This window comes from Theropithecus gelada, chromosome 3, assembly GCF_003255815.1.
Source record: "Theropithecus gelada isolate Dixy chromosome 3, Tgel_1.0, whole genome shotgun sequence".
NCBI classification, from domain to species: Eukaryota; Metazoa; Chordata; class Mammalia; order Primates; family Cercopithecidae; genus Theropithecus; species Theropithecus gelada.
Genome location: NC_037670.1, coordinates 116,104,689 through 116,124,894, shown reverse-complemented (window position 1 = coordinate 116,124,894; position 20,206 = coordinate 116,104,689). Strand labels below are relative to the sequence as shown.

The 20,206-nt window shown below is 36.0% G+C and overlaps 1 protein-coding gene across 4 annotated transcripts in view; it reads left to right on the top strand.

Annotated features, from left to right (window-relative positions):
- The window catches only part of DBF4 (DBF4 zinc finger), a 33,972-nt gene extending 14,339 nt beyond the window's left edge, over positions 1–19,633 (top strand). Inside the window, exons 7-12 of one of the 4 annotated variants that reach the window (XM_025379800.1) lie at positions 6,262–6,298; positions 7,081–7,126; positions 9,956–10,084; positions 10,814–10,928; positions 14,397–14,521; positions 17,286–19,633. In XM_025379800.1, coding sequence (XP_025235585.1) covers positions 6,262–6,298; positions 7,081–7,126; positions 9,956–10,084; positions 10,814–10,928; positions 14,397–14,521; positions 17,286–18,261 — 1,428 coding nt within the window. In that variant the 3' untranslated portion in view covers positions 18,262–19,633. The remainder of the gene's footprint in view (positions 1–6,261; positions 6,299–7,080; positions 7,127–9,955; positions 10,085–10,813; positions 10,929–14,396; positions 14,522–17,285) is intronic. The other 3 variants (XM_025379804.1, XM_025379801.1, XM_025379803.1) reach the window with 3 other exon arrangements.
- Positions 19,634–20,206: the final 573 nt, after the last annotated feature.

Below are 20,206 nucleotides of genomic sequence, written 5' to 3'. Positions count from 1 at the left end.
GGGTTGAGCATGGTGGCTTGGCCTCTAATCCCAGCACTTTGGGAGGCCAAGGTGGGCAGATCACATGAGGTCAGGATACCAGTATGACCGACATGGTGAAACCCCCATCTCTACTAAAAATACAAAAATGCCAGGTGTGGTGGTGCATGCCTGTAATCCCAGCTACTTGGAAGGCTGCGACAGGAGAATCACTTGAACCTAGGAGGCAGAGGTAGCAGTGAGCCAAGATCACCCCACTGCAGTCCAGCCTGGGTGACAGAGTGAGACTCCATAGCAGTGAGCCGAGATCACCCCACTGCAGTCCAGCCTGAGTGACAGAGTGAGACTCCATAGCAGTGAGCTGAGATCACCCCACTGCAGTCCAGCCTGGGGGACAGAGTGAAACTCCGTCTCTAAATAAATAGACAGATAGACAGACGGACAGATAGGTAGGTAGGTAGGTAGGTAGGTAGGTCGATAGATAGATAGATAGATAGATAGATAGATAGATAGATAGATAGATAGATAGATAGATAGATAGATAGATAGATAGATAACTCCATCTCTAAATGGATGGATGGATGGGATGGATGGGATGGATGTCATGTCAGTGATCCTGAGAAATGTTCAAGGCCTGGCTTAAGGCAATAACAGTAGGGGAGGGGAAGATTTGAAAGATACTTAATTGGTTTCAGTGCCTAGTCACTGTCTTGAATCTAGTATTTACTAGATTATTAACATCATAAAGACCAAGTTTAGTCCTCATCATTCCTTCAGTAGTAACATATATTAAATGCCTGCTATGTGCCATGTAGCAGGAGCCCCCATAAAACAGAGAAGATAAAATAGCTATGAAACAGATCTTAATCTTTCTTCTAAAATAAAAATGATAAAAATACCAAATATCTTGATAGTCCAGAATCTGTATCTGGTTGAATTGATTCTCATACTGGAAATTTTTATTTTGGTATATAAGACAGGAATGTTTCTGGAAAATTTTTAGTTTGCCAAGTACTAAAACAAAACCTTTTAGTGAAATTACATTTAAGAGTCTTGAATGGACATGTATAAATTTCAAAATGTTTATTAGGTTCTCATAAATGTTGTTAGTATGTATCTTATTTAAAATGTGATAATTGGATAAATGTATTTTGCTCACTGCTTTATTTAAAGTGCTTTGAGGTTTGGGCTTTTTGTTCTTTTTTTGTTTGTTTACTCAAAACTTTTTTTGTCATTTTTTACATACATGTGCAGGAGGAATATTGGTCATTTTCTTTGATGTCTTTGTTAGGTGAGATGTTTAATCCTATTTTCATAAGATACTGATATGTGTTCCTGTTTCTATTTTCTAGAGAAGTTTTTATAGAATTGTTTTTATTTATTTAAATGTTTGGTAGAATTTACTAGCAAGGCTATCTAGCCCTGAAGTTTTTCTTTGTTGGAAGATTCTTAACTATGAATTCAATTTATTCATTAGATACAGGACAATTCAGGTTATTTTCTCTTCAGTGCATGTTGTTAGTCTGTTTTTCAAGGAATTTGTCCTTTTTTTCTTGGTTGTCAAATTGATGGGCAAAGAGTTGTTTGTAATACTCCCTTATTAACTTTGTAATGTCTATGGGGACTGTAATAATGTCTCCTCTTCCATTCCTGATAATGCTATTTTGTGTCTATTCCTTTTTTTCTTAGTCAATCTGGCTAAAGTTTTAGCAGTTATTAATGTTTTCAAGGAAACAGCCTTTAGTGGCATTGATTTTTTTTGTGTGTAGTTTTCTGTTTTCAGTTTTATTGATTTCCACTCTTACCTCTTTTCTTCTGCCTATTTTGGGTTTTTATTTCTATTTGTAGTTTCTTAGATAAAAAGCTTGAATCATTGATTTGAGACCTTTCTTTTATTTTAATGCTATAAATTTTCTTTAAGCTTTCTTTAGCTGCATCCCACACATTTTACATTGGATTTTTTTTTAGAGAAGTTTTTGGTTCCCAGTAAAATTGAATGAAAGGTACAGAGATGTTTTACATACCCCTTGCCCTAACATCCCACACCAGAGTGGTACATTTGTTGTAATCAATGAACTTAACATTGACACATCATCATCATCCACAGTTCACAGTTCACATTTTGGCTTACTCTTGGTGTTGTACATTCTATGAGTTTTGACAAGTGTGGTTATGAGTTGTATCCATCATTATAGTATCATACAGAATGTTTCCACTGCCCAAAAAATCTTCCATGTTTATTCCCCCATTCCCTTAAACCCCAGATAACTACTGATGCTTTTACATTCACCATGGTTTTGCCTTTTCCACAGTGCCAGGTAATTGGAATCATACAGTGTGTTTCCTTTTTTGATTGGCTTCTTTCACTTGGTAATATTCAATTAAGGTTCCTCCATGTCTTTTCATGGCTTGACAACTTTTTAAAATCTGAGTAATATTTCATTTTCTGTATGCACCACAGTTTATCCATTTACCTACTAAAGGACATCTTGGTTGCTTCCAAGTTCTGGCAGTTTTGCATAAAGCTAATATAGATATCCATGTGCAGGTTTTTTTGTGGACATGTTGTCAACTCATTTGGGTAAATAAAGAGTGATTGCTTCTTCTTATGGTAAGACCAGATTTAGTTTTGTTATAATGTGCCAAACTGTCTTCCAAAGTTGTTGTACCATTTTGCATTCCCACCAGCAATGAATGAGAGTTCCTGTTGCTGATAGGTAGGATTTTCATCTTTATTCAATTAAAAATATTTTAAAATTTCTCTTGTGACTTACTCATTGTCCTGTGGGGTTACTTGGAATTTTATTTGTTTCCAAATAGGAATTTTTCAGCTATCTTTCTGTTACTGATTTCTATTTTAATTCTGTTATAGCTATATAATGTGCTTTTTATTATTCGTTTTAAAAAATTTATCAGTTACCCAGAATATATAGACTATCTTGGTAAAGAAGAACTTGAAAAAGATGTATATTCTGCTGTGGTTGGGTATTGTTTACATGTCAGTTAGATCAGCTTGAGTGATAGCGTTGCTCATGTCTTCTGTATCCAGGATACAGAAATGTTGCTCAGGCCTTGTTCTGTCCGCTACTGAGAGAGAGGGATATTGAAATTACCAAGTAAAATTGTGGATTTGTCTAGTTTTCCTTTTAATTCTAGTACAGTTTTGAGTCATTTTGAAGCCCGTTGTTGGATATGTACACATTTAATAATCTTACGTCTTCCTGGTGAATTGACCCTTTTATCCTCTATAATGCTCTCTCTTTTGTCTTTGTTAATTCTTGTTCTGAAGTCTGCTCTCTGATGTAGGCCATTCTGGCTTTATTTTTGTTAGTATTTACATAGTACTTTTTGCAGTCTTTTGCATATTTAAAATGGACTTCTTGCAGATGTTGTCTTTTTCATCAAATTTGGCAATCTGTCTTTTAATTGGTAGTTTAAGTGATTTATACTTAATGTAATTATTGATAATGGATTTAGGTCTGCCAACTTACTGTTAGTTTTCTGTTGATGCCCTTTGTATATTATTCCTCTGTTTCCTCCTTTCCTGCCTTCTTTCAGATTGATCTGCCAGCTTTTTAACTCTCTTCATTTTTGTTTTTATTTTAGTGCTGCTATAGGATTTACGATATACATGCATAACTTTTCGCAGTCTATCTTGAATTAACATTTACCTTCTTCAAATAAGATGTAGAAGCCTTAAAATATTCAAGCCATTTTACCTTCCCCACCAACCTTTGTGTCCTAATGTGTATTACATCTTATAATGAAAATGTCACCAGACAATGTTAAACTTTTTGCTTGAAAAAGTCATATTTTAGGGTTGGGCCTGGTGGCTCACACCTGTAATCCCAGCACTTTGGGAGGGCAAGGTGGGTGGATCACTTTAGCTCAGAAGTTTGAGACCAGCCTGGGCAACATGGCATAACCCCATCTCTACAAAAAAATATATAAAAATTAGCCAGGCATGGTGGCATGTGCCTATAGTCCCACCTGCTTAGGAGGCTGAGGTGGCATAATGGCCTGAGCCCGAGAGGCGGAGGTTGCTGTAATGCAAGAACACGCCACTGCTTGCGACAGAGCAAGACCCTGTCTCTGGGGAAAAAAAAGAGAAATAAAGTTGCGTTTTAAAGAAAGTAACAGGAGAAAAATAGTCCTATTAACCCAGATGTTAACCTTTCCATTACTCTTCCTTCCTGAAATTACAGGTTTTCTTCGGATATATCCCTTTAGCCTGAAGAACTTACTTTAGCATGTTTTAGAGCAAATCTGATGGCACAAGGAATTCTCTTAGATATCCTTCATGTGATCATGTCTTTACTGGAAAAAGAATAATGAATTGAAAGTTCTTTATCTCAGCACCTTACTCCGATCCTAAAACTGTCTTCTGGTCTCCATGGATTCTGATGAGAAATCTGTGGTCATTCAAATTGGTGTTCACTTATACGTACTGTATCATTTTTCTCTGGCTGCTTTTAAGACTTTTTTCTTTACCTTTGGTTTCAGAAGTTCGATTGTGCCTACACTTGGTTCACTGAGCTTATTGATTGTGTAAATTTTCACAATATTTCACAATATTGCATAAAGCTAATATAGATATCCATGTGCAGGTTTTTTGTGGACATGTTGTCAACTCATTTGGGTAAATAACCAAAGAGTATGATTGCTTCTTCTTACGGTAAGACCAGGTTTAGTTTTAGGACTTATTGATTGGAAAGTTTTCAGCTATTACTTTGTTAATTTTTTTCCTTCACCAAACTCTCCCCTCTTTTTCCACCATTCCAGTTGACAATAAAGTTAGACATCTTGATGTTATTCCATAGGTCCCTGTGGCTCTGTTCCTTTTTTTCTTAGTCGTTTTTGTTTCCTCTTTTCTTACAATTGGAGATTTCTATTAATTTGTCTTGAAGTTCACTAATACTTAATTGTGTCATCTATGTTCTGCTATTGAGCCTATCCAGTGAATTTTGTATCTCACTCAGATAGTATATTTTTCAGTCCTATTATTTCTGTTTGGTTCTTATTTGTAGTTTTTCTGCTGAGAACTTGTCTCTTTCCATTCATCTTAAGTGTGTTTACCTTTACTTTTAAAGTCTTTTTCTGATAATTACAGTATCAGGAACATATTGGGGTTGGCATCTGATTGTCCTTTTCTCTCAAAAATTGATAATGTTTTTTTCTGGTTTTTTACATGTCAAATTTAAGTTTTGACTGTATACTGGACATTCTAAATGTTGTGTAGGCTCTATATCTATTCTAATAGTCTGGAGAATGCTGATTTTGTTTCTGCCATTGTTTTAGCAGACAGTTATCCCAGTTTTGTTCAAACTGTTCTGTCTTGATTATTGTGGGTGGGGTGGATCTAATTAATCTCAGTTTCAATTTTCAAAGCCTTTGCTATGCTGTGTTGGGTCTCTCCTTAGCATGTGCAACTTGGAGGTAAGCGCTGCACTTGCATGGATTTATACAGGGAATTAGAGATCGCTTTCTCTAACTTGCTCTTTTCATGAATCAATCTCTAGCTCACAGTGGCCTCTTTCCCAGGTCTTCTAGTCAGAAAGTGAGGGTTTCTCAGTGTTAGCTTAAGCTTGTTCTACCTTTACAATCTCAGCTTCCTTATTGGGACCCACCCTCAGGGTAGAACTGTGGGAGAAAAGAAAATAATATAGGGATTCTCTTGGTATTTTTGGACCACTTGAACCTCATTCCTGGTTTTTCCAGCCAGAAAGATAGGAGTTTTAGCTGCTGGCTCTGCCACTGCTGCTAACTCCATGACTGAAGGTTCCAGTTTGGACTTCCTTCCACAATCTGCCTGCTTATTTTACTTTTCATTCTTCAGGTGGTCGCTTATTCAGTGTTGTCCAGAATTTCTAGTTGTAATCAGTAGAGTTGATTATCCATCTTGGACATATTGAATCTTTGCCTAAATTGACAGACTAATAAATGTTGACTAATTGCTTTATTCACTCTAACACAAATATTTTACTGAATAAGGGCATAAAAATAACATGACTTTAAAAAAAAATTTCATTAACTACCTTTTCATTATTGGTTGATTTCTTTTTATGAAGTCAAGATCAGTTATAGCTAGAATGCAAGGTACTTATTGAGTGTATTGTAAAACATTTAAAAACTAGTTTTATTTAACAAAGAGTAATCCTTCTTTGATATAGTACTTTTCCGCATGATTTTTTTTAATCTTGAAGATATTGAGCAATTGCAGTTGCTGTTTTAACTGTACTTTCAAAGCCAATCTTCACTATGTGTATATATATATTTTTTTAGGGGAAAAGAGTTGGTGCTGGTGCACAAAAAACAAGAAGTAAGTATTTTGATATCTTTAAGTGTATTTGGTTTGCATTTGAAAAATCATAAAAGATCTTCTAAAATCATGTAAACCACCCTCTAAATGACTTGTTCACAACTTTCTTGGTCTTTATAGAACATAGATCCTTGTTGAAGTTTGGTGAAGCCTGTGGACCGCATTCTCAGAATAATGTTTTTTTAAAACGTTTCTTTTAAAGATCACTAGACTACCAAGAAAATGAATTACATTAAAATGTAGTTACCAAAATAGTTTTTAATTATGAAATAGTGATAACTTGCTTTTTATTACACAGAACAGGTTCTAGCAGTGAATCTAATTGCTGTCATTTTGAATTGATAAGCGTAAACAATGCTGTGAGATATCTACTCAAGCAATTCATAACTGATGAAAGTCTGTGCTGTTTCTATTAGCATCAAAGTCGCAGGTACTGCAAATACTGTGATGCTACATTTATAATTGGAGGAAATGCTAAATTGCAGTTTGAGGTTAGTGAAAACAATAGTGTAGTTTTTCTCCTGTTCTAATTTATGACCCTCCTGAATCCTATTCATTTGAGGGTTCCATTCAGTTTAAGAATCTCAGAATATAGAGAGAGCTTCTGTTATTTTTGGAAATGAGGTGGTAATGGAAGTACCTCATCTGAGGCTTAAAACTTTAAAGTGGATACATGGTTTTTTGTTTGGGGGGTTTTGTTTTGTTTTGCCATAGTAGTTTTATTTAAAAAAAAAAAAATTCCTGGATTTGCAAGTATCTAATATGTTTTCTATGTTCTCAAGCAGGAAGACTGAAAAAGCCTTTTGTAAAGGTGGAAGATACGAGCCAGTAAGTATCTAAGTCCAATCTGTATGATTTAAGTGCAGTACTAAAGGGGAAAATCACCTAAATAATTAGGCTAGCTCGATTAGTACTGTTAGGTTCCTTTGTGTTTGATTTATATTATGCTAACGTGCTTGCGGCACAAGTTAATGAAAGTAACATTAATTCATTTATGCTCAAGGACTAAATTTAGTTTCAGTATGTTGTAGATATCCCTGAAATAGCTGGTTTAGAAAAATCATGACACTATTTTTTAGTATTTAAATTATTCTCTGGCTAAATGCAGTACCAGATGATTTAGAACTACTGAAAGATTACGCCTACATTTGCAAAAAAGAAATTATTAGATGCTATTTAGAAATAGAAAATCTAAGTATAACATCTCACGTGGTTGATTTCCAAAACTCACTCTGAAGTACTGTAGGGTAGTCTTTTTGTTGTTGTTTGTTTTGATTTTTTGAGATGGAGTCTTGCTCTGTCACCCAGGCTAGAGTGCAGTGGCACAGTCTCGGCTCACTGCAACATTCACCCCACCCCCGGTTCAAGCAATTCTCCTGCCTCAGCCTCCAAAGTAGCTGGGATTGCAGGTGTACGCCACCATGCCCAGCTGATTTTTGTATTTTTAGTAGAGATGAGGTTTAACCATATTGGCCAGGCTAGTCTCTAACTCTTGACCTCAAGTGATCCTCCTGCCTCAGCCTCCCGAAGTGCGGGGATTACAGGCGTGAGCCACTGCGCCCAGCCATGTGGGATAATCTTAATGAAGACCTCAGATATAAATAGGCCTGCCATGAGAGAATTAGATTACTTTCTTTTTTCTTTCTACTTACTAATTTAGACATGTGTGGTTAATTCTCTTGGGTATTCACACTGAGGTGACAAAAGTGTATTGAAAACTGCTTTTTATGAAATGTGTTCCTGTGAAGAAAAAAGTGCAATTCAAAAAGAGGCCTAGAAAAGACACTAGTATACGAACGGATAGCCCATGTTCATGAATTGGAAGACATAATATTGTTAAGATGTTAATGCCACCCAAAGTGATCTACAGATTCAGTGCAATACCTATCAAAATTTCAATGATGGTTTTTGCAGAAATAGTAAAAATGTATCCTAGAATTCATACGGGATTGTAACAGATGCAGGATACCTGAGACAGTCATTAAAAAGAACAACAAAGGCCAGGCATGGTGGCTTACGCCTGTAATCCTACCACTTTGGGAGGCCGAGGCGGGCAGATCGAGACCATCCTGACTAATACGGTGAAACCCCGTCCCCCATCTCTACTAAAAATACAAAATATTAGCTGGGCATGGTGACAGGCGCCTGTAGTCCCACCTACTCAGGAGGCCGAGGCAGGAGAATGGCATGAACCCTGGAGGCAGAGCTTGCAGTGAGCCAAGATCACGCCACTACCCTCCAGCCTGGGGGACAGAGTGAGACTCCGTCTCAAAAAAAAAAAAAAGAACAACAGAATAAGAGGTCTCTCACTTCCTGATTTCAAAACTTACTGTAGTGCTACAGAAATCAGAACAATTTGGTATTAGAATAAAGACATAAACCAATGGAATAGAATAGAAAGCCTAGAAATAAACCATCACACATATGGCCAAATGATTTTCAACAAGGGTATGAAGATCATTTAATGCAGAAAGGACAACATTTTTAACAGCGTTGAGAAAACTAGATATACACATGCAAAAGAATGGCATTAGGCTCCTACCTTACATCATATTCAAAAGTTAACTCAAAATGGACCAAAGACCTAAAATAGTAAAACTCTTGGAGAGAACATAGGGGAAAAGCTTCATGACATTGGATTTGCAGTGCTTTACTGGATATGACACCAAAAACACAGATAACAAAAGATAAAATAATTAAATTGGACCGTATCAAAAATACAAATTTCTATGCCTAAAGGGATATATAACATTCCAAAGAATGGAAGAAGATACTGCAAGTCATATATCTATTTTTTTTTTTTCAGCTTTCTCAGGTTGAACAAGTCATATGTCTAATAAGAGTGTTAATATCTGGAATATATAAAGAATTACAACTCAACAACAAAACAACCCAGTTTTAAAAATAGGCAAAGCGCTGAATATAGACATTTTTCCAGAGATGATACACAAATAGCCAATAAGCATATGAAAAGATGCTCAACATTACTAATCATTAGGGAATTGCAAATCTAAACCACAGTGAGATACCACTTTACATTATTTAGGATGGCTACTATTAAAAACTCCACAGCAGCCAAAAAGTGAAAGTAGTCCAAGTCCATCAGCAAATAATGGATAAATAATATGTGGGATGTGTGTACACACACACAATGGAATATTATTCAGCCTTAAAAAGGAAGGAAATTCTGATACATGCAACATGAATAAACCTTTTAAGACATGCTAAGTGAAATAAGACGAAAAATACTGCATGGTTCCACTCATGAAGCACCTACATAAGTCAAATTGATAAGAAGTAGAATGGTGGTTGTCAGGGGATATGGAGAAAGGGTATTTGGGAAGTTACTGTTTGATGGGTACAGAGTTTCAGTTTGTGCAAGATGAAAATATGTCATCTTACAAAAGATGGATAGTAGCAGTGATGGTAACACAGCAATTGTGAATACTTAATGCAACTGAATTGTACCACAATTTTTAAAATGTGTAAGTGTTAAAAATATTAGGCCTGAAATTGATTTTTTGAAGGGAAGCCTAAATAATTTCTGTTGTTTATTTCAGATTCCAGCTGAATTATATGATTTTGAAATACAAAACTTTAAAACTTTTTTTCTTTAATCATAAAGAAGCTCATGTATTTGTCTTTCTATTCTTTTAGACTTTATAGGCCGTTTTATCTTCAGCTGACCAATATGCCTTTTATAAATTATTCTATTCAGAAGCCCTGCAGTCCATTTGATGTAGACAAGCCATCTAGTATGCAAAAGCAAACTCAGGTTAAACTAAGGTTGGTTTGAATCTTTACTTTTAGAAGGAATATTGAGAATTTCATCTCAACTTTTCTTTGTAAAGATTTGAAATAGTTTGGTTTATGCCATAATGGTTGTTTGTGTTTGTAATTACTATTCTGATTACTTTTCCCTCTGTATAAGTCTGAATCTGTCTAGATGGAGGTGGGGAGGGTCTTAAAATATTTGTAAATGAAACTGTGTAGTTTATCTTGAATGATCTGAAATATTCTCCAGATTATTCATTAAATCTTTAGTTTGCTTCTCAATATAGTATAAAGAAATATGATTAAAAGTACTTGCTGAGCGGGGTGCGGTGGCTCAAGCCTGTAATCCCAGCACTTTGGGAGGCTGAGACCGGCGGATCACGAGGTCAGGAGATCGAGACCAACCTGGCTAACACAGTGAAACCCCGTCTCTACTAAAAATACAAAAAAAAATTAGCCGGGCGTGGTGGCGGGCGCCTGTAGTCCCAGCTACTCTGGAGGCTGAGGCAGGAGAATGGCGTAAACCCGGGAGGCGGAGCTTGCAGTGAGTGGAGATCGCCACTGCACTTCAGCCTGGGCTACAGAGCAAGACTCCGTCTCAAAAAAAAAAAAAAAAGTACTTGCTGATATAAGTCTCTGCAAATTACGCAGATTCTGTGTGTGATAGTTTAAGACAATAAAGTTTAAAAGTTATTCCTTAGGTTCAGCAGTTAATTCTTTACCATGTATTTCTGTCATCAGAATCCAAACGGATGGCGATAAGTATGGTGGAACCTCAATTCAACTCCAGTTGAAAGAGAAGAAGAAAAAAGGATACTGCGAATGTTGCTTGCAGAAATATGAAGATCTAGAAACTGTAAATGAGATTTTATATTTTGGGGGCTTGTTTCAAAAACTCTAATACTTGTGTTTTAAATTTTAGCTTGTTATTCTGATGGAGATATTTTACATTTTAATAACTCAAGGGAGGAAATGAGTATTGAAAATGAATTTTATTTATTCAACAAATACTGAACATCTGCTACCTACTGATGACTACTCTGGGCAAACAGCATTGAACAAAACAGACTTAATTTTTTACCCTTGTGAAGATTATATTCTGTAGGGTGGGGGTGGGGTAGGGGTGGAGATAGGTAACCACAGGATAAAAGAGTAATAAAAATGTATACAGAAAATATTAGATCAGTGCTATGAAAAAACAGAACATAGGAATGGAGATGTTGCTATTTAGCCTAGACAAGGAACACCTAACTGATAAGGTGACATTTGAGTAGAGACCTGAGAGAAGTGAAGTAATAAGACCTGGATATTGAGATAAGCAAGTGCAAAAGTCCCAATTTAAAATGATTGATGGGACCAAGGGATAGATATTGGTAGTCCAGACTAAGTGGTAGTAGAAGTGCTGAAACGTGGTCAGATTGTGGGTTTGTTTTAAAGGTGGGACCAAGAGGATTTGCCAATGGATTGGATGTTGCAAGTAAGTGAAAATGGTAGTCAAGGGTTACTATAGTATTTTGAACCTTAGCAATTAAAAAGTGAGCTTATTATTTATAATGGGAAAAGAAGAGTTGAAAGAAGTAAAGACCATTGAGGTAGCAGAAAGAAATGGAAGAGTTGGAAGGGGTAGGGTATATAGGGTGAAAATGGGGGAACTATTATAGTTTGCAAACTGATGAAAAGAGCAAGAGCTGTGGATTCAGGCTGCCAGGTTTGAATCCTGGCTCCCTGGCTGTGTGACCTTGGACAGTGGCACACAGTAATTGCTTATTGTCAGCTGTTGTTGGAATTATTTTTTATGTAGTAGATAGGTTTGTTTTAGTGTTTGGTTTGGTTTTGGTAGAAGATGGTGGGAAAGTTAAGGGGAAAGAATACTTGAACATATCTGTCTTCAGACTCTGAATTGAAGTTTGTTTTATAAACCAAAATATATTAGTGTTTTGTGTCAGTTTTTTTTGTTTTGTTTTTATGTAATAAATGAGAAAACTATGGTTAGTCTAAAATTGCTTTTAATCAGAAGCTAAAGTATCTCAGAAATATTTCCCCTTCCTGAAAATCATTTTGAAAATTAAAATTACAGATTGGTTCTGAAGATTTACTTTGCTGGTGTAGCAACAAAATACTCTAGAATGGATGCTTAATTTGGTGCTCAGAAAATGTCGAGGCTAAAAAATGAAAAAAATTGTTCAATGGTTTCCACAAAGAAGGAGAATTAGTGAAAGCAGATGTTGAGATTAGAGGTTGGGATTGAAATTTAAGGTCATGTTTTTACAGTTTTCATTTATGTTTCTTAGTTGCTAAGAGTAAAGAAATATTTTTTGGATGTTAGGTTTCGTAATTATTCAATTACACTTGTATCAAGGGATTCAATTAACAAATATTTTTTAGTACTGGAGAAAAAGCAACAGATAAGGTGGACATCCCTACCCTTATGCACCTTATGGTCTGGCAGAGTAGATACAAAATATGTATTTGCAAGTGTGATGAGTTTCACAAAAGTATGAAGGCAATGGGAATAAATAATGAGGTTATTTAACCTAGAATTAGGGTCTCAAAAGGCCTAACCGGACACAAGTGACTTTTAAATTAAGACTGTAAGGATGAATAAGAAGAACATAATGGAAATTAGAGGGGAACTAAATAAAAGTTGGAATTTTTCCTTCCCAGAACATTAGTAGACTGAATCTGAGCTTACAGATTTGATGTTTCCTTTTAAATTTTAATAATTGCTTATTTTTATTGCTGGGCATATATAATTTGTAAATGGTAAAGTTTGCAAGGAAGGGAGGAATACACATATATTCCAGGATACATTGTGGCTTTTTGTGACCAGTGGAGAATTTAGTTTTTGGAAATGTAATCAAATCATCAAAATGTAAAATTGCATGAAACTAGGGAAATAGAAATTAGGTTCTTTCATGGTCATCTAGAGGCAAGCTTCTAAGTACAATTCCCTTCCTGATCAGCTGACAGACACATAATAAAGTTAGGCTGGAGGTTCCACCTATTTACAAGGAACTTTGTTTGCTGTGAATTTTATCTCGCTATGCTGTAAATTTGTTTACTTTTGGTTTTGACCGCTCTTTTTGTTTTGTTTTTTGGTTTTTGTTTGAGATGGAGCCTTGCTCTGTCACGCAGGCTGGAGTACAGTGATGCAATCTCAGCTCACTGTAACCTCCACCTCCCGGGTTCCAGAGATTCTCCTGCCTCAGCCTCTTTGGTAGTTGGGACTAGAAGCATGCGCCACCATGCCTGGCTAATTTTTGTATTTTTAGTAGAGATGGGATTTCACCATGTTGGCCAGGCTAGTCTTGAACTCCAGACCTCAGGTGATCCACCATCCTTGGCTTCCCAAAGTGCTAGGACTATAGGCGTGAGGCACTGTGCCTGGTGGTTTTGACTGCTCTTAAAAATGAGAGTAACTTCTGTATATTCTGTTATGAGCACTGGGTAATTGAGATCATTTTTGTTCATTCTCAAATGTGTTCTTCAATTATGAATCTTGGCTTTTTTAGTACTTCACAGCATTTAATGTGGTTCATGTGTTTAATCTACTTTCTGGATTCTTTTATGTTAACTTACATTTCAATTATTTATTACTCTGTAAGCCCTGCCTTACTTGGTAATAATTGCTTGAAGACAAAGTAATAGAGGGAAACGTGTTTTCCAAAATGTTACTGTTATATCTCTCTGTCTATATCTTTTCTTTTTTTCTTTTCTTTTTCTTGCAACAGAGTCTTGCTCTGTTGCCCAGGCTTGAGTACAGTGGTGCCATCTCAGCTCACTGCAACCTCCACCTCCTGGGATCAAATGATTCTCCTGCCTCAGCCTCCCAAGTAGCTGGGAATACAGGCATGTGCCACCACGCCCAGCTGTATTTTTGTATTTTTAGTAGAAACAGGGTTTCACCATGTTGGCCAAGCTGGTTTCAAACTCCTGACCTCAGGTGACCTGCCCACCTCGGCCTCCCAAAGTGCTGGGATTACAGGCATGAGCCACTGCGCCCAACCTGTGTCTTCGTTTTCTTATATAGCTCATTCTTTTCAGTTCCGTTGTAACTACAAATTAGTATTTGTCTTTTCTCACTGAAAACTAAAAACCAAAGTAGTTTTACTGGCTTCTCAAAAGTGACTTTATTTTATTTTATTTTATTTTATTTTATTTTTATTTTAAATGTCTTTTGAAGTCTAGTAAAGGGTATTATCTTTGGAGTAGTTATTGGAAACCTAATTTTAGGAGCATGAGAATGTTAGAAAACCTTAATTTAAAAGGCATCTCTTGGTTTTAAAATACAGTTTTTTGATATATGTTTTTAATTTTGTTTTAGCACCTTCTAAGTGAGCAACACAGAAACTTTGCACAGAGTAACCAGTATCAAGTTGTTGATGATATTGTATCTAAGTTAGTTTTTGACTTTGTGGAATATGAAAAGGACACACCTAAAAAGAAAAGGTAATTAGTTTTATCAACCTAAGTTTAAAATTCTAGAAGGCCGGGGGTGGTGGCTTATGCCTGTAATCCCAGCACTTTGGGAGGGTGAGGCAGGTGGATCACCTGAGGTCAGGAGTTTGAGACCAGCCTGGCCAATGTGGCGAAACCCTGTCTCTACTAAAAAAATTACAAAAATTAGCCAGGTGTGGTGATGTGCGCCTGTAATGCCAGCTACTCAGGAGGCTGAGGCAGAAGAATCACTTGAAACCTGGGAGGCAGAGGTTGCAGTGAGCCAAGATTGCACCACTGCACTCCAGCCTGGGTGACAGACTCTGTCTCAAAAATAAATAAATAAATAATACTAGAATATTAAACTATTTTATTAAACTAAAAATAAACACAGTTTGCCTTCTATTTTCTTAGAAGGAATATGTATTTTCAGGATGTAAATATGGTTAAAAACCAGTAACTTCTTCCCTTCCCTTCTTCCCTACTATCAAAGATCCTTACCTTAGACTACTTTTAGTTCCATTCTTTTTAAATTTTCTTTTTATCTAAAATTTTTCCTTTTTCAAATTTTTTGTTTTATTTTGAGATGGTCTCGCTCTATCACCCAGGCTGGAGTGAAGTTGTGTAATCTTGGCTCACTGCAACCTCTACCTCCCACACACAAGAGATTCTCATGCCTCAGCCTCCTGAGTAGTTGGGATTACAGGCATGTGCCACTACACCCCACTAATTAGTCTCATTCTTGACGTTGTAGTTTAGAAGGAGTTGGCAGACTTTTCCTGTAAAGAGCCAGATAGTTGATATTTTAGGTTGTGTTTACTGTCAGATCTATGTTACAACTAACTAGCTTTTTTGTACAATAGATATGGCTGTATTTTGATACAATTTTATTTACAAAAATAGACTGAAGGCTAGAGAACCATAAAGTTTACCATTTACTCAGACTAAAAAGTTTTATTGAACTTTTAGGTAATATTAAGGAGTTTTAAGAAACCTTCCTCCACTTGCCTCTTAGGTCTTTGTATTTTCACTAAATATCTTTGCCTAAACCTTATGATGGGTATATTTACTAAAGGTACTGACAGGACTTTTAAGTGTGAATACAGTACTGCTCAATGTACACTAACTGCACATAGACAAAAATTGTCCTGATTAGATTATTCCCATAAACTTAAAAAGAAATGCTTTCATATGGATATACCCTAGAGGTGGTGATAACTCATTAAGTTAGTCTTTATTCTTAGACTAATCTTATTTAAGGCATAAAGAAGATTAGAAATGTGATACCAAGATGCAGCTTCTGAAAATTAACTAGAAAGTTTTTTACTTCAGGTAGAACAGTTCTTAAATCCCATATTTCTGTGACATTCAGAATGGTTTCATGACTGACTGAATGTGGATTTGAAGAGGAGGCGTATTTCCAAATATTAAAACTATGTGGGCTACTGTGGCTGGGCAGGGTGTCTCACACCTGTATTCCCAGAACTTCGAGAGGCCGAGCGGGCAGATCACTTGAGGCCAGGAGTTCTAGACCAGCCTAGCCAATGCAGTGAAAGCCCATCTCCACTGAAAAAAAAAAAATTAGTTGTGGCACATGCCTGTAGTTCCAACTACTTAGGAGGATTAGGCACAAGAATCACTTGAACCTAAGAAGGGGAAGTTGCAGTGAGCTGAGATCAGGCCACTGCACTCCAGCCTGGTTGACAGAGAGACTCTGTCTCAAAAAAAAAAAAAAAAAGCCTATGCGGACTACTCTAAGAACTCATAATTCCTTAAAAATTCTGTCTGTAGCAAAATTCTGAGCTAGTACTGGTTGTTCCTTGATGGTCTTATTTTTATGTGCACTAATTTTACTTCTGTGGGCAAGTCTCCTAAACATCTTGGACTTAAAAGCCAGGTTAGACTAGTTTTCTTTTTTTTTTTTTTTTTTTTTTTTTTACATTTTTTATTGCCTATTTGTTCAAAGAGAATTGTAAGTAAATGTATGAACAAGATAAACAAAAAAGAACATTCTGGTTGAAGGGGCAGGAAAAATTGTATCATTTCTCACACTGTGACATGCGGGACATAAAATGTAATTGGTGAGCTATTAACTTTTTCTCTAATGGTATATTATTTAGGGTTGTCTAATACAAACTGGCATTTCAGGGATATCAAGATGCTCCATGAAGAAAATAATTTTAGGTCAAATATGTTTGAAGCTCAAAAGTTACAACTTTGTCACCTTTGAAAGTATAAAGATACTGTTTCTAGCTCACTTCGATATTAAATATTCTTAAATATAAATTTAAAATATATGTTTTTGCCATAGGTTTCTCAGTAAATACTTATTCTCCACATTGCTAAGTAAAATGAAAAGTAAAATGTGCATTAATGTAAATCAAAGCACAGAAGTTATGAAATTGTTCAGAATAATGAAAGCAAAATTAGGGGCAGACTCAGATCCCTTTACTATCATCTTTCTTTCATTTACATGATTAAAGTAATTTTAAATGTCAAAATTCAGGATATTGGTTATCTCTGGGAGGGAGGCAAGGAATGTAGAGGAGAACAGAGGTACCCTAGAGTTTTCAGCTATATCTGAAAAGTGGTATTACTTTAAAAACAGCTCATGTTAATTTGGCAAAATGTTAAGATGTTTGTATTTTTGTAAAATTTCCTAAGTTAAATAGGTTTCTTAACGATTATATAATGTTTTTACTAATTTAATTTGTAACTACTCAGGAATTTTTGATAGCAATTATTTTAATATTTTTCTTTTATTTTTCCTACAAAGAATAAAATACAGTGTTGGATCCCTTTCTCCTGTTTCTGCAAATGTCCTGAAAAAGACTGAACAAAAGGAAAAAGTGGAATACCAACATATTTCTCAGAAAGATTGCCGGGAAGATGATATAACGGTGATGGAGCAGAATTTCCTGTATAAAGAGACCCAGGAAACTGAAAAAGAGATTCTGTTTATTTCAGAGCCCATCCCCTACCCTTCAAATGAATTAAGAGGGCTTAATGAGAAAACGACTAATAAATGTTCCATGTTAAGTGCAGCTGAAAATGACATAAGACAGAGTTTTATACAGCTACCTCTACATAGAAACAAACAGGAATGCGTTCTTGACATTTCCGAACACACGTTAAGTGAAAATGACTTAGAAGAACTAAGGGCAGATCACTATAAATGTAACATAAAGGCATCTGTACATGTTTCTGATTTCAGTACAGATAATAGTGCATCTCAACCAAAACAAAAGTCAGATATTATGCTTTTTCCAGCAAAGGATCTCAAGGAAAAGGACCTTCATTCAATATTTACTCATGATTCTGGTCTGATAACAATAAACAGTTCACAAGAGCACCTAACTGTTCAGGCAAAGGCTCCATCCCATACTCCTCCTGAGGAACCCAATGAATGTGACATCAAGAATATGGATAGTTTACCTTCTGGTAAAATACATCGAAAAGTGAAAATATTATTAGGAAGAAATAGAAAAGAAAATCTGGAACCAAATGCTGAATTTGATAAAAGAACTGAATTTATTACACAAGAAGAAAACAGAATTTGTAGTTCACCAGTACAATCTTTACTAGACTTGTTTCAGACTAGTGAAGAGAAATCAGAATTTTTGGGTTTCACAAGCTACACGGAAAACAGTGGTATATGCAGTGTTTTAGATATTTGGGAAGAGGAAAATTCAAATAATCTGTTAACAGCGTTTTTCTCGTCCCCTTCAACTTCTACATTTACTGGCTTTTAGACTTTAAAAAATGCATACTTTTCAGAAGTGATAAGGATCATATTCTTGAAATTTTTATAAATATGTATGGAAATTTTTTTTACCGGCTTTGTTTACAGAACCAAATGTAAATATTAAAAATAAACGTTTGCAATTTTCTACAGAATTGAATGACTGTTACAGAAAAATTACAGTATAAACTTGTGACTGGTCTTATTTTACATAATATATATGTTCATAATTGTTTCCTGAGTATTACAGTGAATAATAATTTGCTTGGTCACTGAAAACCACCAGTAAAGTGAAATTTGGGGAATATCAAACTTAGCATTATACATTTGGATATTCTAGTTGTATTGTAAATTTAAAAAGATTATCAGGATAGGATGACCTTGCCTTGAAAAACCTGAATTTCATACAGAAAGGGAAAATACATTTCAATGTTTGAATTCTGGAAATCATCAGAAATATTGACACTTGAGGGTCACTGGTGGACCATGCTAGTATTTGGGTGCTCAGTAATTAGATTATGTATAGTGGTAGCCAGAAGTCATGAAGGAAAGACTTAACCAGGCTACCAAGTGGAATATAATTTGTCTGCTATTTTTAATTATTTACCTTTGTAAATAACTTTGAGAATATTCAAAAGTTGACTCTCTGGTGGCTCACCCCTGTAATCCTAGCACTTTGGGAGGCCAATGCAGGTGGATCACAAGGTCAGAAGATCAAGACCATTCTGGCCAACATAGTGAAACCCTGTCTACTAAAAATACAGAAAATTAGCTGGGCAAGGTGGCATGTGCTTGTAGTCCCAGCTGTTCCCTCCAAAGGCGGAGAATTGCTTGAACCTGGAAAGTGGAGGTTGCAGTGAGCCGAGATCGCACCACTGTACTCCAGCCTGGGTGACAGAGTGAGACTGCATCTCAAAAAAGAAAAAGATTACCCCCCTAATTTGGTAGGAGATGAAAAAGAAAAGGATGGCATTGAATTACAGATACAGTGGTATATACAAGAATTTGGGATATATACAAGGATTGGCTTGATCTGGCACTACAACCACTTGGAGAAGAGAAAATTCAAATAGAAGAAATGTCTATTTGAATCTGTGGATATAAGGCATTTGCCTTTGAGTATGTTCTTATAGGAGTAAGACTACCTACCACCAGTGACATTCAGTTGGTGCTATTGCATAGTACATGAATATACTGTCACTAAAAATTAGGTTACTAGTCATAATTTTTTTTGAAATATATGATTCTCAGTATAGGACTAGTTCATATGCTTATCCTGCATATATTTGACTGTTTGGACAGCATCAATGAATACTGGCTTTTTAACACCTGTATTTTTCATACCAGTACCTTAAGTAGACTCAATAAGAGTCTTTACAGTGCATACATGCAAACCCTGTTTCCATTGTAAATTATTCCATTTTCTGTCACAAATACATGTATGTATGTGTAAATATCAGGTTTTGTAGACAACCTTTGAAAAATCTAAATGGAACTTGGGAAATTATTTGCAGGTTTATTTCCCTTCAATTATCAGTGTTCCCCAAATTTTTCAAATAACTAAAAGGTATGTAAAGTCACTCTATGATCCTTTGACTTTAAGAGTAACAGTGTCTGGCTGGGTGTGGTGGCTTACGCCTGTAATCCCAGCACTTTGAGAGGCCAAGGCAGGCGGATCACGAGGTCAGGAGATCGAGACCATCCTGGCCAACATGACGAAACCCTGTCTCTACTAAACTACAAAAAATTCGCTGGGCATAGTGGTGTGCTCCTGTAATCCCAGCTACTTGGGAGGCTGAGGCAGGAGAATTGCTTGAACCCCGGAGACAGAGATTGCAGTGAGCTGAGATTGCGCCACCACGCTCCAGCTTGGTGACAGAGCGAGACTCCGTCTCAAAAAAAAAAGTGACTTCAATTTGCAGTGGTACTCTGGGCATCATTTTACATTAAGTTAT